This window comes from Loxodonta africana, chromosome 2, assembly GCF_030014295.1.
Source record: "Loxodonta africana isolate mLoxAfr1 chromosome 2, mLoxAfr1.hap2, whole genome shotgun sequence".
NCBI classification, from domain to species: domain Eukaryota; kingdom Metazoa; phylum Chordata; class Mammalia; order Proboscidea; family Elephantidae; genus Loxodonta; species Loxodonta africana.
This window is the reverse complement of record NC_087343.1, coordinates 88,236,456-88,255,544: the sequence shown is the minus strand read 5'-3', so window position 1 is coordinate 88,255,544 and position 19,089 is coordinate 88,236,456. Positions and strand designations below refer to the sequence as shown.

The 19,089-nt window shown below is 36.7% G+C and overlaps 1 protein-coding gene and 1 non-coding gene across 3 annotated transcripts in view; both read left to right on the top strand.

Annotated features, from left to right (window-relative positions):
- The window catches only part of TMEM167A (transmembrane protein 167A), a 39,057-nt gene that overhangs the window by 3,463 nt on the left and 16,505 nt on the right, over window positions 1–19,089 (top strand). For both annotated transcript variants that reach the window (XR_002785144.2, XM_010588255.3), the window contains exon 2: window positions 14,528–14,637. Coding sequence is in view for 1 of the 2 variants with exons in the window: in XM_010588255.3 (XP_010586557.1) it covers window positions 14,528–14,637 (110 nt within the window). In the remaining variant the exon portion in view is untranslated. The remainder of the gene's footprint in view (window positions 1–14,527; window positions 14,638–19,089) is intronic.
- LOC111750026 (small nucleolar RNA U109) lies at window positions 16,342–16,477 on the top strand. Its single transcript, XR_002785173.1, has one exon. It is a non-coding gene; the product is annotated as a small nucleolar RNA U109 (small nucleolar RNA).

Genomic DNA, 19,089 nt, shown 5'->3' with positions numbered 1-19,089 from the left:
GGTTTACAGAGCAAACTAGTTTCTCATTAAATAGTTAATACACAAATTGTTTCGTGACATTGGTTGCCAGCTTCATGACATGTCAGCACTCTCCCCTTGTCAACCTTGGGTTCCCCATTACCTGCTTTCCTGTCCCCTCCTGCCTTCTTGTCCCTGGCTGGTGTGCCCCATTAGTCTCATTTTGTTTTATCAGCCTATCTAATCTTTGGCTGAAGGGTGAACCTCAGGAGTGACTTCATTACTGAGCTATAAGGGTATCTGGGCACCACACTCTCAGAGTTTCACCAGTCTGTCAGACCAGTAAGTCTGGTCTCTTTTTGTGTTTGTGTGAGTTAGAATTACATTTGTGTAAGTTAGAATTATCTCCAGCTCTATTGGGGACCTTCTGTTGTGATCCCTGTCGGAGCAATTGGTGGTGGTAGCCATGCACTATCTAGTTGTGCTGGACTCAGTCTGGTGGAGGCTGTGGTAGTTGTGGTCCCTGAGTCCTTTGGAGTAATATTTCCCTTGTGTCTCTGGTTTTCTTCATTCTCCCTTGCTCCAGATGGGGTGAGACTAGTGGAGTATTTTAGATGGCCATTAACAAGCTTTTAAGACCCCAGATGCTACTCACCAAAGTAGAATGTAGAATATTTTTTTTTATAAACTATGATATGCCAGTTGAGCTAGATTCCCCGAGACCATGGTCCCCACAGCCCTCAGCCCAGTAATTTGGTCCCTCAGGGTGTTTGACGGCGGTGGTGTGTGGAGCTTCCATGACCTTGCCTTATACAAGTGCTGGCTTCCCCAGTATTGTGTGCTGTCTTACCCTTCACCAAAGTTACTACTTACCTATTGACCTGTTGTCTAGTTAATGTTTTTCCCTCCCCAACCCTTCCTCCCTCGTAAACATCAAAGAATGTTTCTTTTTGTATTTAAAACTTTTCGTGAGTTTTTACAGTGGTGGTCTCATACAATATTTGTCCCTTTTGTGATTGACTTATTTCACTCAGCATAATGCCCTCCAGATTCATCCATGTACTGAGATGCTTCGCAGATTTCTGATAGTCCTTTATCCTTGCATAATATTCCACTGTGTATATGTACCATAATTTGTCCATTCATTTGTTGATGGGCATCTTGGTTGTTTCCATCTTTTTGCTATTGTGAGTAATGCTGCAGTGAACATGGGTGTGCATATGCCTATTTGTATGACAGCTCTTATTTCTCTAGGATATATTCCTAGGAGTGGCAGGGAAATTTTTAAATAAGTAAATTTTATGTGTTGTCTGCTATAATGTAGAGGGAGACTATTTGTAGTAGAAAGAGCATGGACTTTAGGCTGAGCCAGACAGAGTTAGAATTAGTCCCAGTTCCCATCCTTTACTTGATTAACCTTGAGAAAGTTTATCTTTGTTTTTTCCTCTGTTGGTATGTAAGTTATATTCTCATTTAATACGCACAAACCCTGCAAATTAGGAACTCTTGCCCACATTTTAGAATTAAACCAAGAATGGGAGAAAGAATGTGAAATATTTTCATTCACCTTGTAGCAGAGAGATGTAGAAAATGTGATAAAAGCACAGAGGAAGGAGTAGTTCTGGCTGGTAACTGCTGGAGAAGCAGCCCAAAGGAGGAAACAATCTGACCTAAATATAAAAGAGCAAGTAAGTATTAAGGAAGGAGTGACTGACTACAGCTGTTACAGTATTCTGTATCTAAACGTAGGAAATAGCAGTTATCGAGACAAAAAACATGAAGTTGAATAGTTGCTTGCACACTCAGCATGGCTGAAATAGAAGTTAAACAGTTCGAATGTCAGAAATAAGACTAGAAAAATCAGGGCCAGATCTTCAACAGATTGTGCCATACAAAGGACCCTATGTAAAGGTTGTTGAGCAAGGAAATGAAAGGTGTACATTTTACACTAGCTGGTAACAATATGGAGGGCATATTCAAATAGAAGATTAAAACCTGGGAGACCAGCTTGGAAACACATGCAGTAATCCAGATAGTAGATGATTAGATGCCTCAACTCAGACAGTAGTTAGGTTGTGAAAGAAGAGGGTAAGTATGAGAATCGTATTGAAGATACTCAGGTGTGATGAAGCACAACTGCAGCTTGGATTCGTGATTGGATGAGAAGGAAATACTGGTTGAGCACCTACTCTGCCAGGCACATTACAAGAATTTACAATGTTGACATGATACATGTGATGAAACAGGTTCAGAAGGGTTAAATGACTTGCCCAAGATCGCAATGCTTATAAACAGTGAAGCTAAGATTTAAGCTTCACAACTGTGTTTGTCACCAAACCCTATTCCTTTTCTACTACATAATAACGCCTTATTTCCCAAGAGGAAAAACAAGGTTTGTATGCCTTGGTTAGGGGGTAGTTAAGATGCAATTCCTTGTACCCACCATTGCCTTTACACCATCAATGCAAATGGCATCAGTTTAGAAAGGCAAATAACCCCCACCCAGTGCGGTAGAGTCGATTCCAAAATACCATCTTAGTATTATAAAAATTGTTTTAACCTCCTGAACCCCTGAAAAGTTTCCATGAACTGTACTTTGAGAACCACTGCATTAGGCTTATAAAGAATCTAGTGCTGGTGCGGAAACCCTGGTGATATAGTGGTTAAGTACCACGGCTGCTAACCAAGAGATCAGCAGTTCGAATCTACCAGGCACTCCTTGGAAACTGAATGGGGCAGTTCTACCCTGTTCTATAGGGTTGCTATGAGTCGGAATCGACTCGACAGCAGTGGGTTTGTGGGTAGTGCTGGTGCAGATCTTCTGTAGCGTAAATAGTGGTTTGTAACCCTTACAGTACAGTAAAAAAGTACCAGAGAACTTTTAGAAACTGTAGATGCCCAAACTAATAGATAAACTATTTCTAGCAATGGGGCCTAGGCATTAACCATTTTTAAAAGCTCCAAGTGATTTTAATGAGCGCCAGGCTTCATACAGTGGCTAGTCTCATAAGTTCAGAAGTTTTTCCATTTTATCAGTCTTTATCTTTTTCTGGTTGTATGGTATATTGGGTTGGATAGTATCAGAGAATAGTAACTCTACTGAAGTAAAAGCAAGAAGATTATCAAAGGTTTGAAAACAGTCTGGACAGAGGCAACGTCTGATTTCACAAAGTGAAACAAAAGCTCCTGAAAAAGGGAGGGGAAAAGGGTATGTTTATGTGGTAAAGTCAGGAACTAACAGTGCAAATTCGATTGGCAAGGTAAGGCAGTCAGAGGCAGGATTGGGAAACCAAAGGGGATTGGTTTGGTGTACATATGAGAATTATTGGGATTGGTTATACAGGATAACTGCAGAAGTAATGACTGTAGGGGTGTACAGGTGGCCACAAGCCTATTAAAAAGTATTTCTTCCCTGGGACATTTGGTTTAAAAAAAATAGAGGAATAATATATTTCTTGAGGGCAGTAGGCTCTGGTCATGTCTGATAAACTTAACGGTGTCAGGGACCCTCTCAGGAACATTCTTCCCTTATCATTGACTTAAGCACAAAGAGAAACTCTTTCCTAGTTACAAGCTGTTGAGTCTCTACGAAGGCCACTGAATGTTAGAGAAGTTAGCAAGCATTAAGATGGAGTCCGGACTCAGACCCAGACTAGCCATTTTACTAGGGTCAAGTGCCTCAGTTTTGGGGGCTCCTTTACACAATAGCGTTCCCTGTCCTTCCTGGGACCTCAGAATGTGGTCTTATGTGGAAATAGGGTTGTTGCAGATGTAATTAGTTAAGATGAGGTCATACTGAAGTAGGATGGGCCCTTAATCCTATACGGTATCTTTATAAGAAAAGAGACACACAGAAGACAGAGGCGGAGATTGGAGTTACACTGTCAGAAGCCAAGAAACATCTGGGGTTGCCAGAAGCCGGAAGAGGCAAGGAAGGATTCCCTAGAGGCTTTGAAGGGAGCATGGCCCTGCCAACAGCCTGATTTCAGACTTCTAGGTTCCAGATGGGGCAGTTCTACTCTGTCCTACAGGGTCACTATGAGTCAGAATCAACTCGACGGCAGTGGGAGGCTCCAGATCATTGAAAGAATGTGTTTTTGTTTTAAGCCACCTAGTTTGTGATAATTTCTTACAGCAGCCCTAGAAAACTAATACACAGGGTCATAGTCCTTTTTTTAATAACAGAACTTGCTTGTTCTTTGTGCTTCAAAATCTTTTTTCTTGTCAAGTCGTTTATTGGTGACACGTGAAGCGTTTACTTCATCATTTTTATCTCCTGAATAGCATCACTAAGAGTTGGAATCAACTGGACAGCAACAAGCAATTGTTCATCATAGTTATGTGATGCTTTTTCTCACTGACATTTTTGGCACCCTCATTGCCTTGTACTAGATATGAGGTATCCATAATAACTCCCAAACTAAGCAGCACAAAAAATGGCAAAGCAGTTGTAGGTGCCATGTCAATGAGATGAAAATAACTACAAATGTCCACCAGTATCGCCAATGGAGAGCAGAGTTGGGGAGTTTCTAATCTGGACTGTAGATGTATTCATTTATCTGAACGTTCTTAAATGGAAAGTATAAATAGAGAAGATCTAAACGTTTTGAAGACCAGTGAGATCAAATGATCATTTAATCCAGCACCCTCATTTTAAAAATGAGATTATACTGACAAGTACAGATTTATCTCAGGACAAGTTTATATGCTTGGATTATTTCACTAAATAATGCAAATTTTAATGATCATGGCGTTTGGAAGAGACATGATGTGTTTGTAGCATCTCAAACATCAGTCGCTTGGTTTCTTGCTTTCAGATTAAATGGGTGGAACTTGTCTATTTGGTACACTATCATACCAGTTTATACCAAGCCACAAAGTTTGAGCTTCTGAACAGATAAGGTTAAAAAATATATATTAGTAGTTCTGTGGGTTAGTGAAATGTTTTCGATCAACTGTGGTCACATGGGCAAATAGTGTGTGTTTGTACGTATACGTATACATGTGTACATCCACTTGTAGACTTACATTTAGTCCTGTATTCCCATGTTTTCCATTTTAAGAGATAATAGTGATACATACTAATTTACAAGTAGAAACTAGGTTAAAATGCTGACCTAGATTTGTAAATGAAAATTCTAACCCACTTTTCCAGTGCTATATAATTTTTATCACAATTAGGTCAGGATTATCATTTGTATATTCTCTTGTACCCCCACCTCCATGGAGGAATAAACTAGTTTCATAGAAAATAAGTAGTTACAGTTTGTTACTATTTGGAGTTTTAAAAATTTAAGTCCTTGGTATTCATTTCAGTTAAGCTAGAGGAATTAATGTCAATGAGAATTTATTTCCCTCCTAGGGGGCAGTCAGCATTTCAAGTTCTCAGACAGTGTTATGCATAAAGAATTTCCTTCATCAACAAATGATTAAACATTTTTTTTTTTAATCCTAAAAGTAAATAAGTAAGCTGTATGGACCCAAGTGATCCAGGACTAATGAAAAGACTGTAGATTTAGTTAGTCTTTTTCTCTGAAAGTTAAATATGGTTAGTGAGTAATTATTGAGCACTAAAATTATAAAAAATTTATTTTTATTTTTTGTAGGCAGAGCACTTTTTAGCATATTAATATGTATCGTCTGCTTTTCTCCTTGTTTTTTGTCTTTGTGCCTTTATGCTGCTTGGTTCTCCCCTCCTCCCCCAACCCCCCCTTTTTTTTTCCTAATGTTTTGGGTTTTTTTGTTTTTGTTTTTTTAACTCTGTAGGTTCCTGTTTTGAAAGTTCTGTTAATGAATACTTTGAGCTGTTTGCAGTAGAAGTTTTTTTTTTTATTATTATTTTTACATCTAGAAAAATTCCCTTTATTGAATTTTTGTCTTCATATCCAAATTTAGTGAATATAGTTTTAATATTCAGGAGTAAATCTGAAATAAATTATATCTTAATAGTTAACGTATGATAAAAATTGAATCTGAATAAAATATTTCTAACTTTTAAAATTGACTTGAGGGTGGAGAATTTTATAAAGTTGTCTTAACATTGTGAGTAGCTTAGTGTTTGAAACAGTAAGCTATGCATTGACCAACCTCCCACTATTCTTTAATCAGTTATCGAGTCTGCTGTAACCCAATCCATTGCCGTTGAGTCGATTCTGACTCATAGTGACACTCTAAAAACCAGGACATAGTAAAGCTGCCCAAGGGTTGAGTCTACTCAAATGGTGGTCAAATGAAAGCCTGTGAATTATTTTTATTGCTTCAAAAGGCCTAAAAATTGTAAGATAAAAAGATAACTGACTCACCAATTTTATTTACTTTCGGTTCGTGCAGTATCATTAGTATGTCAAGCTTATCAGAAGCTCTAATTAGCTATAAGTAAGTAGTCTGATAGGTCTGGAGTGTGGGGGGATAGTAAAAATGACCCTTGGAAGAAAATAGTTTTGAGGCCTCCGTTACCATTTTGTTTTTAGAAGCACGAGAAAATTTTTGAGAGTACTATAATGGGCAAAGATCGTGGCAGGGCTGCCACATTCCACAACCCCAAGGACCACCAGTCTGGTTTTATTTGGTGGTGTGCTCCAGAGGGTGCCACAGGCACCCCTGAGACTAGGGAATGCTGTCGGATGTCACTTCATAAAAAGGAAGTGTTTGTAGGTGTGAAAGGTAGAATGACCCCCTCCGCCCCACCCCCAAAAAAGTCCTATTTCCTAAAACCTTTGAATATGTTTAGCTTACATGACAAAAGGGACTTTGCATGTATGTTTAAAGATGTTGAGATGGGACCATTAGCCTGGATTAAGGAAGGCAGGAGAATCAGAGTCAGAAGTTGTAACTACCGAAGCAAAGATCAGAGTGATGTAGTGTCACAAGGCAGCCTCTAGAAAGCTGGTAAAGGCAAGAAAATGCCCCCCACCACCACCACCACGCGCAACCTCCAAAAGGAATACAGCCCTGCTGATACGGTTTAGACTTTTGACATCCAAAACTAAGATAATAAATTTGTGTTGTTTTGAGCCACTAAATTTGTGTTAGTTTGTTATAGCAGCAACAGGAAACTCATACAGTAGGGAAAGAGTCACGTCCAGCATCTTTCACAGCTCTTTTAAGACACATCTGTATTCTGTCACAGAAGCTCTCTTAGAGTCAATGAAAACACTGTGCGTGAAAATACAAATTGGGACAGCTTTTATAGAACGGAAACTAGTGGTCAGAGTTCAAAATGTGACTTCCGTTTGATCTAGCAATACCATTTCTAGGACCCGCCCCCCAAAAGAAAAAATGATAATAATCCTGCGTAGGTGATAGAACAGATTAATTTGACTGTCGCGGATTGCTTATAATACTGGAAATTTAAAGAAAAACAGAGTGTCTCTCAGTGGAGATTAAATATCTTTTAAAAAAAAAAAAAAAGAGGAAACTACGGAGTAGGCAAAGTAATTATGACTAAGGTCACATAGCTAGAAAGGGGTAAACCCAGAATTCAAACACAGTCTCACTCTAGAGACCATTGCTCTTAGCTGTCACACTGCCCTAGACTGTTAAAAACAGTGAAGTAGATCTCTGTGTACTGATGTGGAAAGTTATTTATTCTAAGTTGAGCTTTTTTTTAAAAAAAAAAAAAAATGTAGAAGAATATGTACAGTGTGATATCACTTTAAAAAGATCTGTGTGTGTGTGTGTGTGTGTGTGTGTGTGTGTGTGTGTGTATGAATGCATGTTTATGTACAGAAAAAGTGCCAGTATCTTATTGTATATTAGGTTATCAGTGGTCATCCTCTGGTTACTCTGGGGAATAGAAGGAGAGCAGAGTGAAAGAATTTTACATTTTACTTTAAATATTTCTTTATTATCCAAATGATTTATTGGCTATGTATTTAAAATGAAATGAAGACAAGAAAAAAATATTAATTAGCAAATCAGTTTTAAAACATGCATATGTATCATAGACAGACTTTGGTATGTTACTTTTACTATTTTAAATGATTATAGAAATGACTCCAAAGCTTTGGCTTTGCTCTTGTGACATTGTCATTCACCCCTTTGATTTTTGGTGCTCAGGCTTAGTAAGGGATAAAGTCTTTGTTTTAAAAGTATGGCTCCTATGAGAAAAATGTGATATAATTTTCTCAAAGGCATTGAAAAGCATGAGGTGTACTTTTGATTTCAAGACATATTTAAATAGTTTATTGTTACACAGTTTTTTCAGTCATGGTAAAATATCAACTTATTGGTGCAATATCTTTAGGCAAGCATGGGTGCCTGTGTGTGGGTGTGTGTGTTTAGATGGATCTGTGAAGCTTTAACTAATATCTTTGGTTGTAAAATTCTGTTCCTTGTTTATTTTAGGACATTTGGCAAAAAAAAAAAAAATAGAAAAAGATCTGCTTGCCCTGGAGAACTCCTTTTTCCTTTTAAAAGTCAGCTTATTTTGCTTCCATGCCAGAAAAATAAGCAGCTATTTCTTTAGGGAGACCAAGCCAAGATTAATGTGAATTTGCAGAGAGGAATGAAGAAAGCCATACAACACCTGCCTTCATTAGTTAGAGCTCCAAGAACTAGCTATGGTAATATTATAAATTTGACATCATCCATATTTCTATTCATTTATTAAATAAGGAATCCTAAAATAGGGTGCCAGTGTGAGAGAAAAATCAATGTAAAAAATGTGTAAAATCAAGTGCTGCCTGAAAATATGACAGATGATGTGACCAGAGTCTGCCTCTGAGTTTGTTTTGCTTTGTTCACACTAGTACTTTCCTTAATTGATGGGGAGCTTCAGACAGTCACCACACCCTGTGACAATGCCAGCGGGTTATAAAAATAGCATGCTTTCGGGTTTAATAAACTTAACTATTAAACATGAATGCGCATTGTAACTAAGGAGTTACAAGATACAAGACAACTCTTATAGATTTAATTGCATTCTCCTACTACTGTTCACATATGTGAATATCTCAGTGATCTTAAGTCATTTATGGCAAGACAGACTGCTCACTAAGTGTGCATAATAAAAGAACATGTATTGATCATTTTTAATGATAAAAACCTGAGAACTTTAAAATGAAGCATTGGTTTTATCATGTAAGTACCTTATTTGTATCCTTTTTTTTTATGTAGCTTTTAATTTTGTATAGTCTTAATAATATTACTGGCCTGACCTAGAGCAGAAAAATGAAATCTGTTACCTATTAGGGTATCACTGAAAATTAGATAAACCTTAACATTTGACAATTGAGGTTTTAGAATTTTCTGTCAGCTACCTTGCCTAATCAGTCATCCAGATATCTCAAAAGTGTATATCTCTTATTAGAATAAGAAGCATACACACTGTCCAATGGGCAAACAACTTCAAGGCTACCTTCTCAATAGAAAAGAATTTTGTCTAAATTCCAGGTGGTGACATAAGAAGATGCGGATGCTGAATGGAAATTACCTCAGGCCTTTATTTTACCCTACAGAGTCTGGGCCCTAAAAATTAGGATATTTGCTTCTCCCTGCCAGATTTTCCAAAATATTATTGACCAAGTCAATAGAAATGCAAAGTAGTGTGTGGAGGTTTTTCTTGAATAATTAACAAAATATTGTATTCAGCAGTCTGATCTGTATTGTTGTTTTTTCTCCTATAACATGCATTGTTAATTTCTAATCTAAGTATGTTATTTCATTTCTTAAAATGTTAATTATTACCAGTTGTATTCAAGTTTCTGTTCAGTAGCATTTTCAGTGATTATTCTGTACTGTTTAGTCTGATGGGCATCAAAGACCAAAACCAGTTGTGTCGAGTTGACCCCAAGTCATGGTGACCCCTTGTGTTTCAGAGTGTGGAACTGTGCTCCGTAGGGTTTTCAGTGGTTTATTTTTTGGAAGTAGATCACCAGGGCTTTCTTCTGCTGACGTACCTCTGGGTAGACCCAAAACTCCAACCTTTCAATTAGCAGCTGAGTGCATTAACCAGTTGCACCACTAAACCAAAAACAAAACCAAACCCGTTTGCACCACTAAGGACTCCTTAGTAGGCACAGAGAACGAGTAAGAAGCTCAATAAACTGTTGTCGTTGTTAGGTGCCGTAGAGTCAGTTCGGACTCATAGCAACCCTGAAGGACAGAGTAGAACTGCCCTATAGGGTTTCCAAGGAGCACCTGGCGAATTCAAACTGCCGACCTTTTGGTTCGCAATGGTGGCCCTTAACCACTACGCCACTAGGGCTTCCCTCATAGAGTAGACAATTACGTACAGTTTGGGTGCTGTCACAGGAAAGTATGTATATAACGCATATAAATACGAAGATCCTAACTCTGCTTGGGGACTGGGAACAGGGAAGACTCCACAGGAGGTGACTCTTGAATCGGGACCGGAAGGATGAGTCAGTTCACCAGACAGGCAAAAATAGATGGCATGTACAAAAGCACAGAGGAGAATCATTCCAAAAAATATAAGTTGTTAAATATAGTGGTATTGGCCAACTCGGGCAGTCAAAAACAGTGCAACTTAACATTCCTGATACAAAGACGTTACCAATCTGACTTGGCGTCCAGTACGTGAGCAGAATGTAAATGACTCCAGTTTGAGTTGCTGTAATAAATATAAGCATGATATGACTTTCTTCTTCAAGCCTGGCAATAGGCTTCTGTTAAGATTACAGGCTGCTGGGTGCGTTCAAACTTCCAATGTTTGTGCCACCCATAGTCCTTCTCTTAATAAAAAAGAAAAAAAAACCGGGTCAAGTTGATTCCAACTCAGAGTGACCCTGTATGACAGAGGAGAACTGCCCATTGGGTTTCCAAGGAGCAGCTGGTGGATTCTAACTGCTGACCTTTTGATTGGCAGCTGAACTCAACCACCGTACCACCAGGGCTCCTTGCCTTCATATAGTGCGTTAAAAAAAAAATCCTATTTTTTAATATAATTAATTTTCTGTAAGCACAGCAAATTACTACTTGCCCAAGATAAACCTCACAGTTTTCTTTGCTACAGTTAGATACATAAGTACAGGGTGTTGTTTCATTTTTTTCCTCTCATTAATCACATGAGTTATCTACTATGACAGTATTGAAGGAAAGTGAACTACAGCGTTTTCTAGTGTCCCATTATTTAAAACTTAAAAAATGGAAGATAAACATTGATCAGATTATAAATTAAGAGCTAAAAGTCTGTGTTTTTTTCTCTTGTATCTGTTTGCACGAAAGGGTGTAAATTTCTTAGGCATTTAACGGCACATGTAAAGTTTTCTTTCTTGTGGTAGTGATATGACTGTGTCAAAAAATAAGCCAATATCTCAGATTTACTGAATGCAAAATTCTGTCTTTGCCAGATTTTACAGTTGTCTCTGACTGCTTTCTGTGTGCCTGTGTTTTCTGCAGACTGGTAGTAGTACAGTTTTTGGTTTTAATTTTCTATGTTCCCATCTCTAATATGGGTTTCCTAAATGTGTCACTTTCTTTTAAATGTGAATTTAACAGTATCTTAAAGTATATAATTTATAACCAGGAAACCTTGAAAAAGATTTTGTAATTTGAAGGATCTGAAAAAAAATGAAGCACAATAGATTTTACTTCCCTTACCACCTTTTTTTGTGATCAGGTATTCTTAGTTTTTCCTTACCTTCTTCTCTTCTCTTTAATAACATTTTCCAGTTGAAAATTCTAATTATTTTTTCTACTGAACAGGAGACATCTGTTTTCTTTAACCCTGAGACTAAAATTTTACATCAGTGAATAGCAGATGCTAAGCTTTAGGAGGAATGCTGTAGGTGGTAGGCTAAGACCCAGAGGTTTAAAACATTCTTTTGACCAGAGTCTGTCTAAAAGACTAGCATCTAAGCTTATTTTCTTAAACTTTAAAGTCTATAAACCCAGGAACAAACAAGTGTATATCATATATATCATACTTGTAAATGGCTTTTATTTTATTTCTCATGCACTCCACCTCTTTAATAACAGACGTGTTTTCAAGTGTCTTTTTGAATCTTTTCTGTTATGAAAAAAATACCCAGCATTTCGTTATCCCCAACACACACATTCCTTCTCCCTCACCACTAGATTATTTGGAAACCAAACACAGATATTTAGGCATGTTTCTTTAAAAAGACATTTGGGGAAAGAAAGAGAATGTATTGCCAAATCATGAATTTAAATAATGCATTGAGAAGCTGATAAACCTACTTTGCAAATCTGTTTTCCAGCCACATTGCTGCATGAATCCTCTGCTTAATACGATAGGCCTGCCCCTTATTCCCTGGACATAAATTCCTGATTCTGTGTTTTGTTTTGTTTTCTTCTGTCTCCTGCTTTTGTGTCTTCTGGAGCCTGTGCTTTATTCTGGGCCCATCTAAATTGTGCCTTTCCAGGCTTGACTCATTCCTGCTTTCTCCTTGAAGTCTTTCCTGAAGCAATTTTTTGTCTCCTTGGCTCAGGTGTCACTTGCATATGCTACAATGAGTTGCTGTTCAGTTTTTTAAATACGTGACCTATTCTAACTCAGTTACACCTGCTGTGTGCCTCTTGTCTCATCTATGAGGGTAATAATAACCTCTCCCTCAGATGTGTGAGGATGAAAAAGATAATACAGAACAAATGCTCTGTGCCTATGAATTGTTATTGTTAGCTGTAAACTCCTGGAGGGAAAGAATCATGTTATATGCCTTTGGCTGGGAGGAAATCAGTGCTTTGTATTTCATGAGATTATTATCAAATACTAGTTATTAACATGCTTTTGTATTTGTTCAAAACATAATGGCATTTGAAAGGTAAGCAATAGAAGATACTTTGTTTTCTGTGAAGAATTGATCATTAGAGTTAATTTATAAATTTATTCCAGGGTATAAAATGTATATCACTTGTATTCAGATGCAAAATGAAAATCCAATTTAATTCAAGGCCAAGACCTATTAAACTTTACCCTTGCTGTATCTGTGAAGAAAGGATTTGCATAGAAAAACAAGTGTTAAAGTTGTAATTAGAATCATTTTTGTTTGTTAAATTTTTCAAACCATGAAAGGAACACTTCCAAAACTTGAGAAACCCAGAAAAGTTGAGAATTAGGTAAAAAGCCATACAGAGGTAATCACTGCATTCTCCAACTTTCTTTGCATGTAGATAGATTTACACAGCTAAAGATATGCTGGCTGTGAAATCTTGCATCTTGTTTTTCTTACCACTTAGCATTGTACATAAACATTTTTTTTGTCATTAAGAACATGGGTAAATACCATGTATAATTTTTTGCATTTATACATATTCATTATAAAAAATGTAAAAGGTTAAAATGGATATTATGATTTGATTTCTGACAGGGCTAGTACTTTTTCTTTTTAGGGTTCTGGCTATTTTCGCTTATTTATTTTTCCGTATGAGCTTGAGAATTGGTTGTCTGTATGTAACACGTATTCTTTGTCTTATTCCTGCCTTTACAGGGAGTGCTTTCAAGTTTACTAAATAAGCATATTGCTGGATGCTGTGTGAGATTGATGTATTTTATCTGCCTATATATAGTGGAAGCGTTGTTCTTTAATATGTATGTAGTGATATTCCTGCACTTTAAAAAATTATTATTGAATTCTCCCTTTTTGGGCTCCTACTCTATGGGGCAGTTCTACTCTGTCACATAGGGTCTCCGTGAGTCGGAATCGACTTGAGGGCAGTGGGTTTGGTTTTTTTACTGTGTGACAGGCACATAGTCAAGTGCTGGAAATTCGAGTCTGATAAAACAATGTCCATCGTCCGGAGATGAATCTTATAACAAAGGTATAATAGTTTGCTGTGGGAACGAAAGGAGAGAGTTCTACATGAAATAGGAGAGGAGAGGCAGGTGGGTTCAAGGAAAAGGTGACACTTGAGCTGAATGTTGAATAGAGCATGTCCACCTCCATTTTACTTTGACTGGAAACCTGCGATTTCCTGTATTTGACCATATTTCCTATATGGAAACATGGCTTCCTATGATTCCTGTATTAAATTTTAACTTTTGGAATAAGGATTGAACTATTAAAGAATGAATAACATTTAAGGAATCATCAGTGAATGAGCAGTTGCTTTTCAAAACCTAATAGCCTAAGTGTTTGTCAACACCTGGAACAAGATCTCTTAACATTTAAAGCATTTGAATCCCAGGAGAATTTCAGAGTTGAAAGACACCTTAGTCGACATTTAAGTCCATCTCCCACACTCTTCACCAAGCTTGGCAGAGAGGAAAGAGAGACTGATTACACCAGCTACCAGCAGAGCTTGGAGACCTCGGCATCCTACCTCGTAGTCTAGGACCCTAGAACTTCTGTAATAATTACCTGCCGATTTAGCTTTGCTCAGCTATTTTAGATTCATGACATTTTTTTACAGTATTTTTAATTTTTTTAATTTAGACTTTTGTTCCATCTCCTGCATTCCTTAGCCCAGAGAATGGAGAGGAAAGTATACTGCCCTGAACATGTCATGATTCTGGTTTTAAGAGTTGTCAGATATGTCATTCTGATTGCTTTGGGGGAGAAATAAAAACATGATAAGATGAAATTGTCTGGCATTTTTTACCTATGCAGTTTTTCTGGTGTTATTAATTTTTATTTTTCTTTTTTAGTCTGCCATTTTCAATTTTCAGAGTCTGTTGACTGTAATCTTGCTGCTTATATGTACCTGTGCTTATATCCGGTCCTTGACACCCAGCGTCCTGGACAGAAATAAAACTGGGTATGTTACTAAATTCAAATTAGTTCTTGTACACGTTGAATGTAAATTAGCATAACATTCATTAGATAATTTTATGCCTATGTGTAACTTAGTTTTACGATAACTTTTTACATTATTGCTCTGTTTTTAAAAATCCAATAACTTTGTATTCAGGGTATCTTACTAAATTAAAAGATAAATTCCAAAAGTGGCCAGAAATGTGTTAAAAAAAAAAAAAAAAAAACTGAATAAAAAGGTGTATTAAAAAAGACTTGAGGGTTTTTACTCTGGGCCTAGCCGTACAATTTAATACTAAAAGTGCTTTTAGAAAGGCAGTGTTTAGCCTTAGTTTTTATAGAATCGTGAGTAAACTTGATCATCAAATTTTGAAAGCATCAAACCATTGCAAGCACTGTGTCTGTTTATAACATCCATAAATAAAATTAATAATATAGCTTTCCCTCCCCAGTACAAGACTGCTCTAAATCATGTAGACTTCCTAAGCCTGTATCTTAAAGCAAACATCCTTGGAGAAATACATTTATTTTACTTGAAACAATAATAAAAGTTAAGCCTTGGACATGCCACATAAGTTTCAATTATACTCTCTCGCCTTGAAAAATTTTGAATTTAGCATGGCACTTAGAACAAAGAATTAATATTGGTCAGACATGTTTTTTAAAGTGCCTCGTTCACAGTGTGGAAGACACGTTGAATTCAACCAAAAAGAAGCGCATACTAAAAGATACCATGTGATAAAAACCTTGTAAACTTTCCTTGCCTTACATATTTATAAATTTCTATGGATAAATCTCTTAATCTTTTCTTGATATGAGCCAATACCTCAGTAATTTTAGGAAATAAAAAGATGAAATAATAAAACATTTGGCATAGGAATAATTATCTCCAACACCTTTCTTTGTTTTCAGTGGAAAGTAAAAGGCAGAGTTAGGGTCCTTCAAGGTCAAGCCCTACTTTTCCACTAATATAAAACTCCTAGAGGCGGTCAGGGAATAAATACACGACCATGTGAGTAATTTGTGCTTCCACTCTCTTTTAGAGACCATAATTCACATTTTTTTCAAGCATCCCACCCTTAATCTAAATCATTTGGCCCTCATTACCATCCCCCATTTCCTAGGGTTGTTTGAACATGTGTAAATGAATAAGTAGAACCTCTAAACAATTTTGAATATTGAATCAATTTAATTCTATTCCAACTAAACTGATAACCCTTGGCCAGAGGGGTTTTATTTAACCTAATGTTAGAATTCATTAAAGGTAAAATCAGATGTTAGTTATCGATGAAGTTTTATACCAATGCTCTCCTTCCTTTATAGACATTTTCTTCTCTTCATCATCTTTCACCTTTTTCTCTGAACTTTTATTGCACTTTGTCTTCAGCACTCAATTTAATATTTCATCTAGTTGTTGAGATTATATAATCTCATTGTTCCTTAGTTGTCCACGAGGCCTTTCTACCCAGCCAGCCACTTTTCATTTCCTTTGCTCCTTCTTCTGTAACCCTTAACTCTTAACTTAAAGGATATAGTTGCAACAAATAAATACTTACTCTTATTGATTAATTGCTTGAAATTCAAATATAATACATATGTATCTAATAAGATATCCAAACCTTCATTTCCTTAAAAAATAGAGTAGCAGAATAAAATATTTGTACTTTTCTGATACTATTATGAAGTTTTTCTTTCAAAAGAAAACAGATTGCATGTGGAAATGTCTGCTCCTCATTCCTTTAGGAGCAGGGATACATCCATAACATGCTACATTAAAAAAAGGAGTTTTCAGGGCTGCCAACCTTACAGTAGAGGTTGAGCAGTAGTATATTTCTCCTACATAAGAGACAAAATAACAGGTCTGTTTTTACTTTTTATGATTTAATTTTATTTTGATGAAAATTATACACATCAGAACATGTTCCCATTTAACACTTTCTTCACATACTGTTCACTGACATTGGTTACAATCTTCACATTGTATCAACATTCTTGTTATTTCTGCTCTAGTTGTTTTATCCCCGTTAATAATTTAGATTCGCTGCCCCTTAAAACTCTCATCTGTGCTTTAGAGTTACAGTCATCATTTTGGTCACGTATAATTTTTTTAACACGATATTTAAGGGTAACATTCTTTACTTTTTGCACTTAAACTGTTTTTTTATTTGATATTTTTACATTTTAAAGTATGTATTGGTGCAGTCAACAGTTTGAAAACCTTTTATTTTTGTTTCTATGTATATAAATGTTAAACCTCCATTGTATTTGATTTGGACATAAATATTTTCTGTGGAACAAATTTCTTATAGGCCCATGTCCCTTTGTTTCTTACAATTGTGTATTTTTATTAGACTCATAATAAAAATTTCTTCTTATTACAGTGACAGTATTCCATGGTTAGGTGGAGATGTCTAGACAGATTGGATAAAATGAGTCCTTGATGACTTCACTTTTGAAAATAACAACTTCGTTTTTTGCTGCTTCAAATAATATAAAACTAAAAAGCAACAGAAAAAGATAACTACTTCGTCATGTTTCCTACTTTCATACACCTGATAGCGTTTCAGCACATATAATTATTGGTTTATAGCCATAGAAACCAAGCAGCATGATTAATTATATTGATCTTTATCAACTAACAGAGTTCCTATTTTTTTATAAATAACATTTGAGATACTACAGAAAAATGTCTAGTTAGGAAATATGTGGAAAGGGCCATGATAGTGCTTATAAATCATGAGTTGCCAAGTTCAAGAATTCTTTTTTTCTTTTACAAAGCTCCTTTTTAGTATGTTATGTGTCTTGTACCAATTTCCTATTGAAACTTTAAATTATTTCTAGAATATCAGGAGCTGCAAAGACCTTGACTTTGTGATCTTGTGGTTTCAGACTGGGTTCTGTGGAGCTCTAAGCTTACCATAGAAGGATTTCAGGGGTCCTGCCTCTGGTCCCTCAGTCAGTGTAGCTTTAAATCAGTAATGCATACTATTATAATCATAAGTTCTTAGAATCCAGAAACCATGGCAGTGCAAATGCCTAACCAAAAAGCTTCCTTTTTTTTTTTTTTTTTACTTTTGGTTTCTACCCCACAACATGTCAACACTCTCCCTTCTCAAACTTGGGTTCCCTATTACCAGCTTTCCTGTCCCCTCCTGCCTTCTTGCCCCTGGCTGGCGTCCCTCTTTAGTGTCGTTTTGTTTTATGGGCCTGTCCAATCTCTGGCCAAAGGGTAAACCTTAGGGATGACTTCATTACTGAGCTAAAAAGGTGTCTGGGAGCCGTACTCTTGGGTTTTTCTCCAGTCTCTGTCAGGCCAGTAAGTCTGATATTTTTTATGAGTTAGAGCTTTGTTCTACATTCTTCTCCACCTCCGTCCAGGACCCTCTAATGTGATCCCTGCCAAAGCAGCCAGTGGTGGCAGCCAGGCACCATCTAGTTGTGCTAGACTCCGTCTGGTAAAGGCCACAGGAGTTGTGGTCCACCCCTTCCCTTGTGTCCTTGGTTTTCTTCATTCTGTCTTGCTCCAGATGGGATGAGACTAGTGGAGTACCTTAGATGGCCTCTCACAAGCTTTTAAGACCCCAGATGCTACTCACCAAAGTAGAATGTAGAACATTTTCTTTATAAACTGTGTTATACCAATTGAGCTAGATGTTCCCCAAGACCATGGCCCCCACAGCCCTCAGCCCAGTTATTTGGACCATCAGGGAGTTTGAATGTGTCCATGGAGCCTCTGAGACCCCACCCTGTACAAGTTGTGCTGGCTTCCCCAGTATTGTGTACTGTCTTACTCTTCACCAAAGCTTCCATTTTTTGATGATGCAATATAAACAAATTTTAAGGGATATCTGGAGGTATTGTCATACGTGCCTTTAGCCTGTGTATTACTAAACACAACATGTTGGTCATTTTTTAAGGACTTTCTGTATAGTAACTCATTTAATCCACATAACAACCCTATGAGATGAGTGCTGTTATTATCTCTATTTTGAATTCAGCCACTCCTTGGAAACCCTATGGGGTAGTTCTACTCTGTCTTATAGGGTCGCTGTGAGTCGGAATTAACTCAATGGCAACAAATTTGGTTTGATATTTTTGGTGTCTTAATTTCTAACCATGTATGACAACATTCGTAATTCTATTCTTTTGTCAGACCAGAGTAATATCTATAGTACTTTTATTTTTTCGTGTATCTCTAGATGTTAAATGGTTCAGTTGGTTATTTTTTTAAGCAGCTGATGATTTATACATGTCAAATGAGTGATATACACATTTAATATCTAATTCATAGTATATCCATTCAGAGACTTGAAATGGGCATCTTCATTTTAATTTTTTCCTATTTGCAGAATGTATGTGTTTTAAATGCCATATGGAGTTAATTTGTTATTTTGTCCCCTAAACTTGAAGATTTTCTACTTATATTGGAAGTGTTGGCACATATTTTTGTATTCCT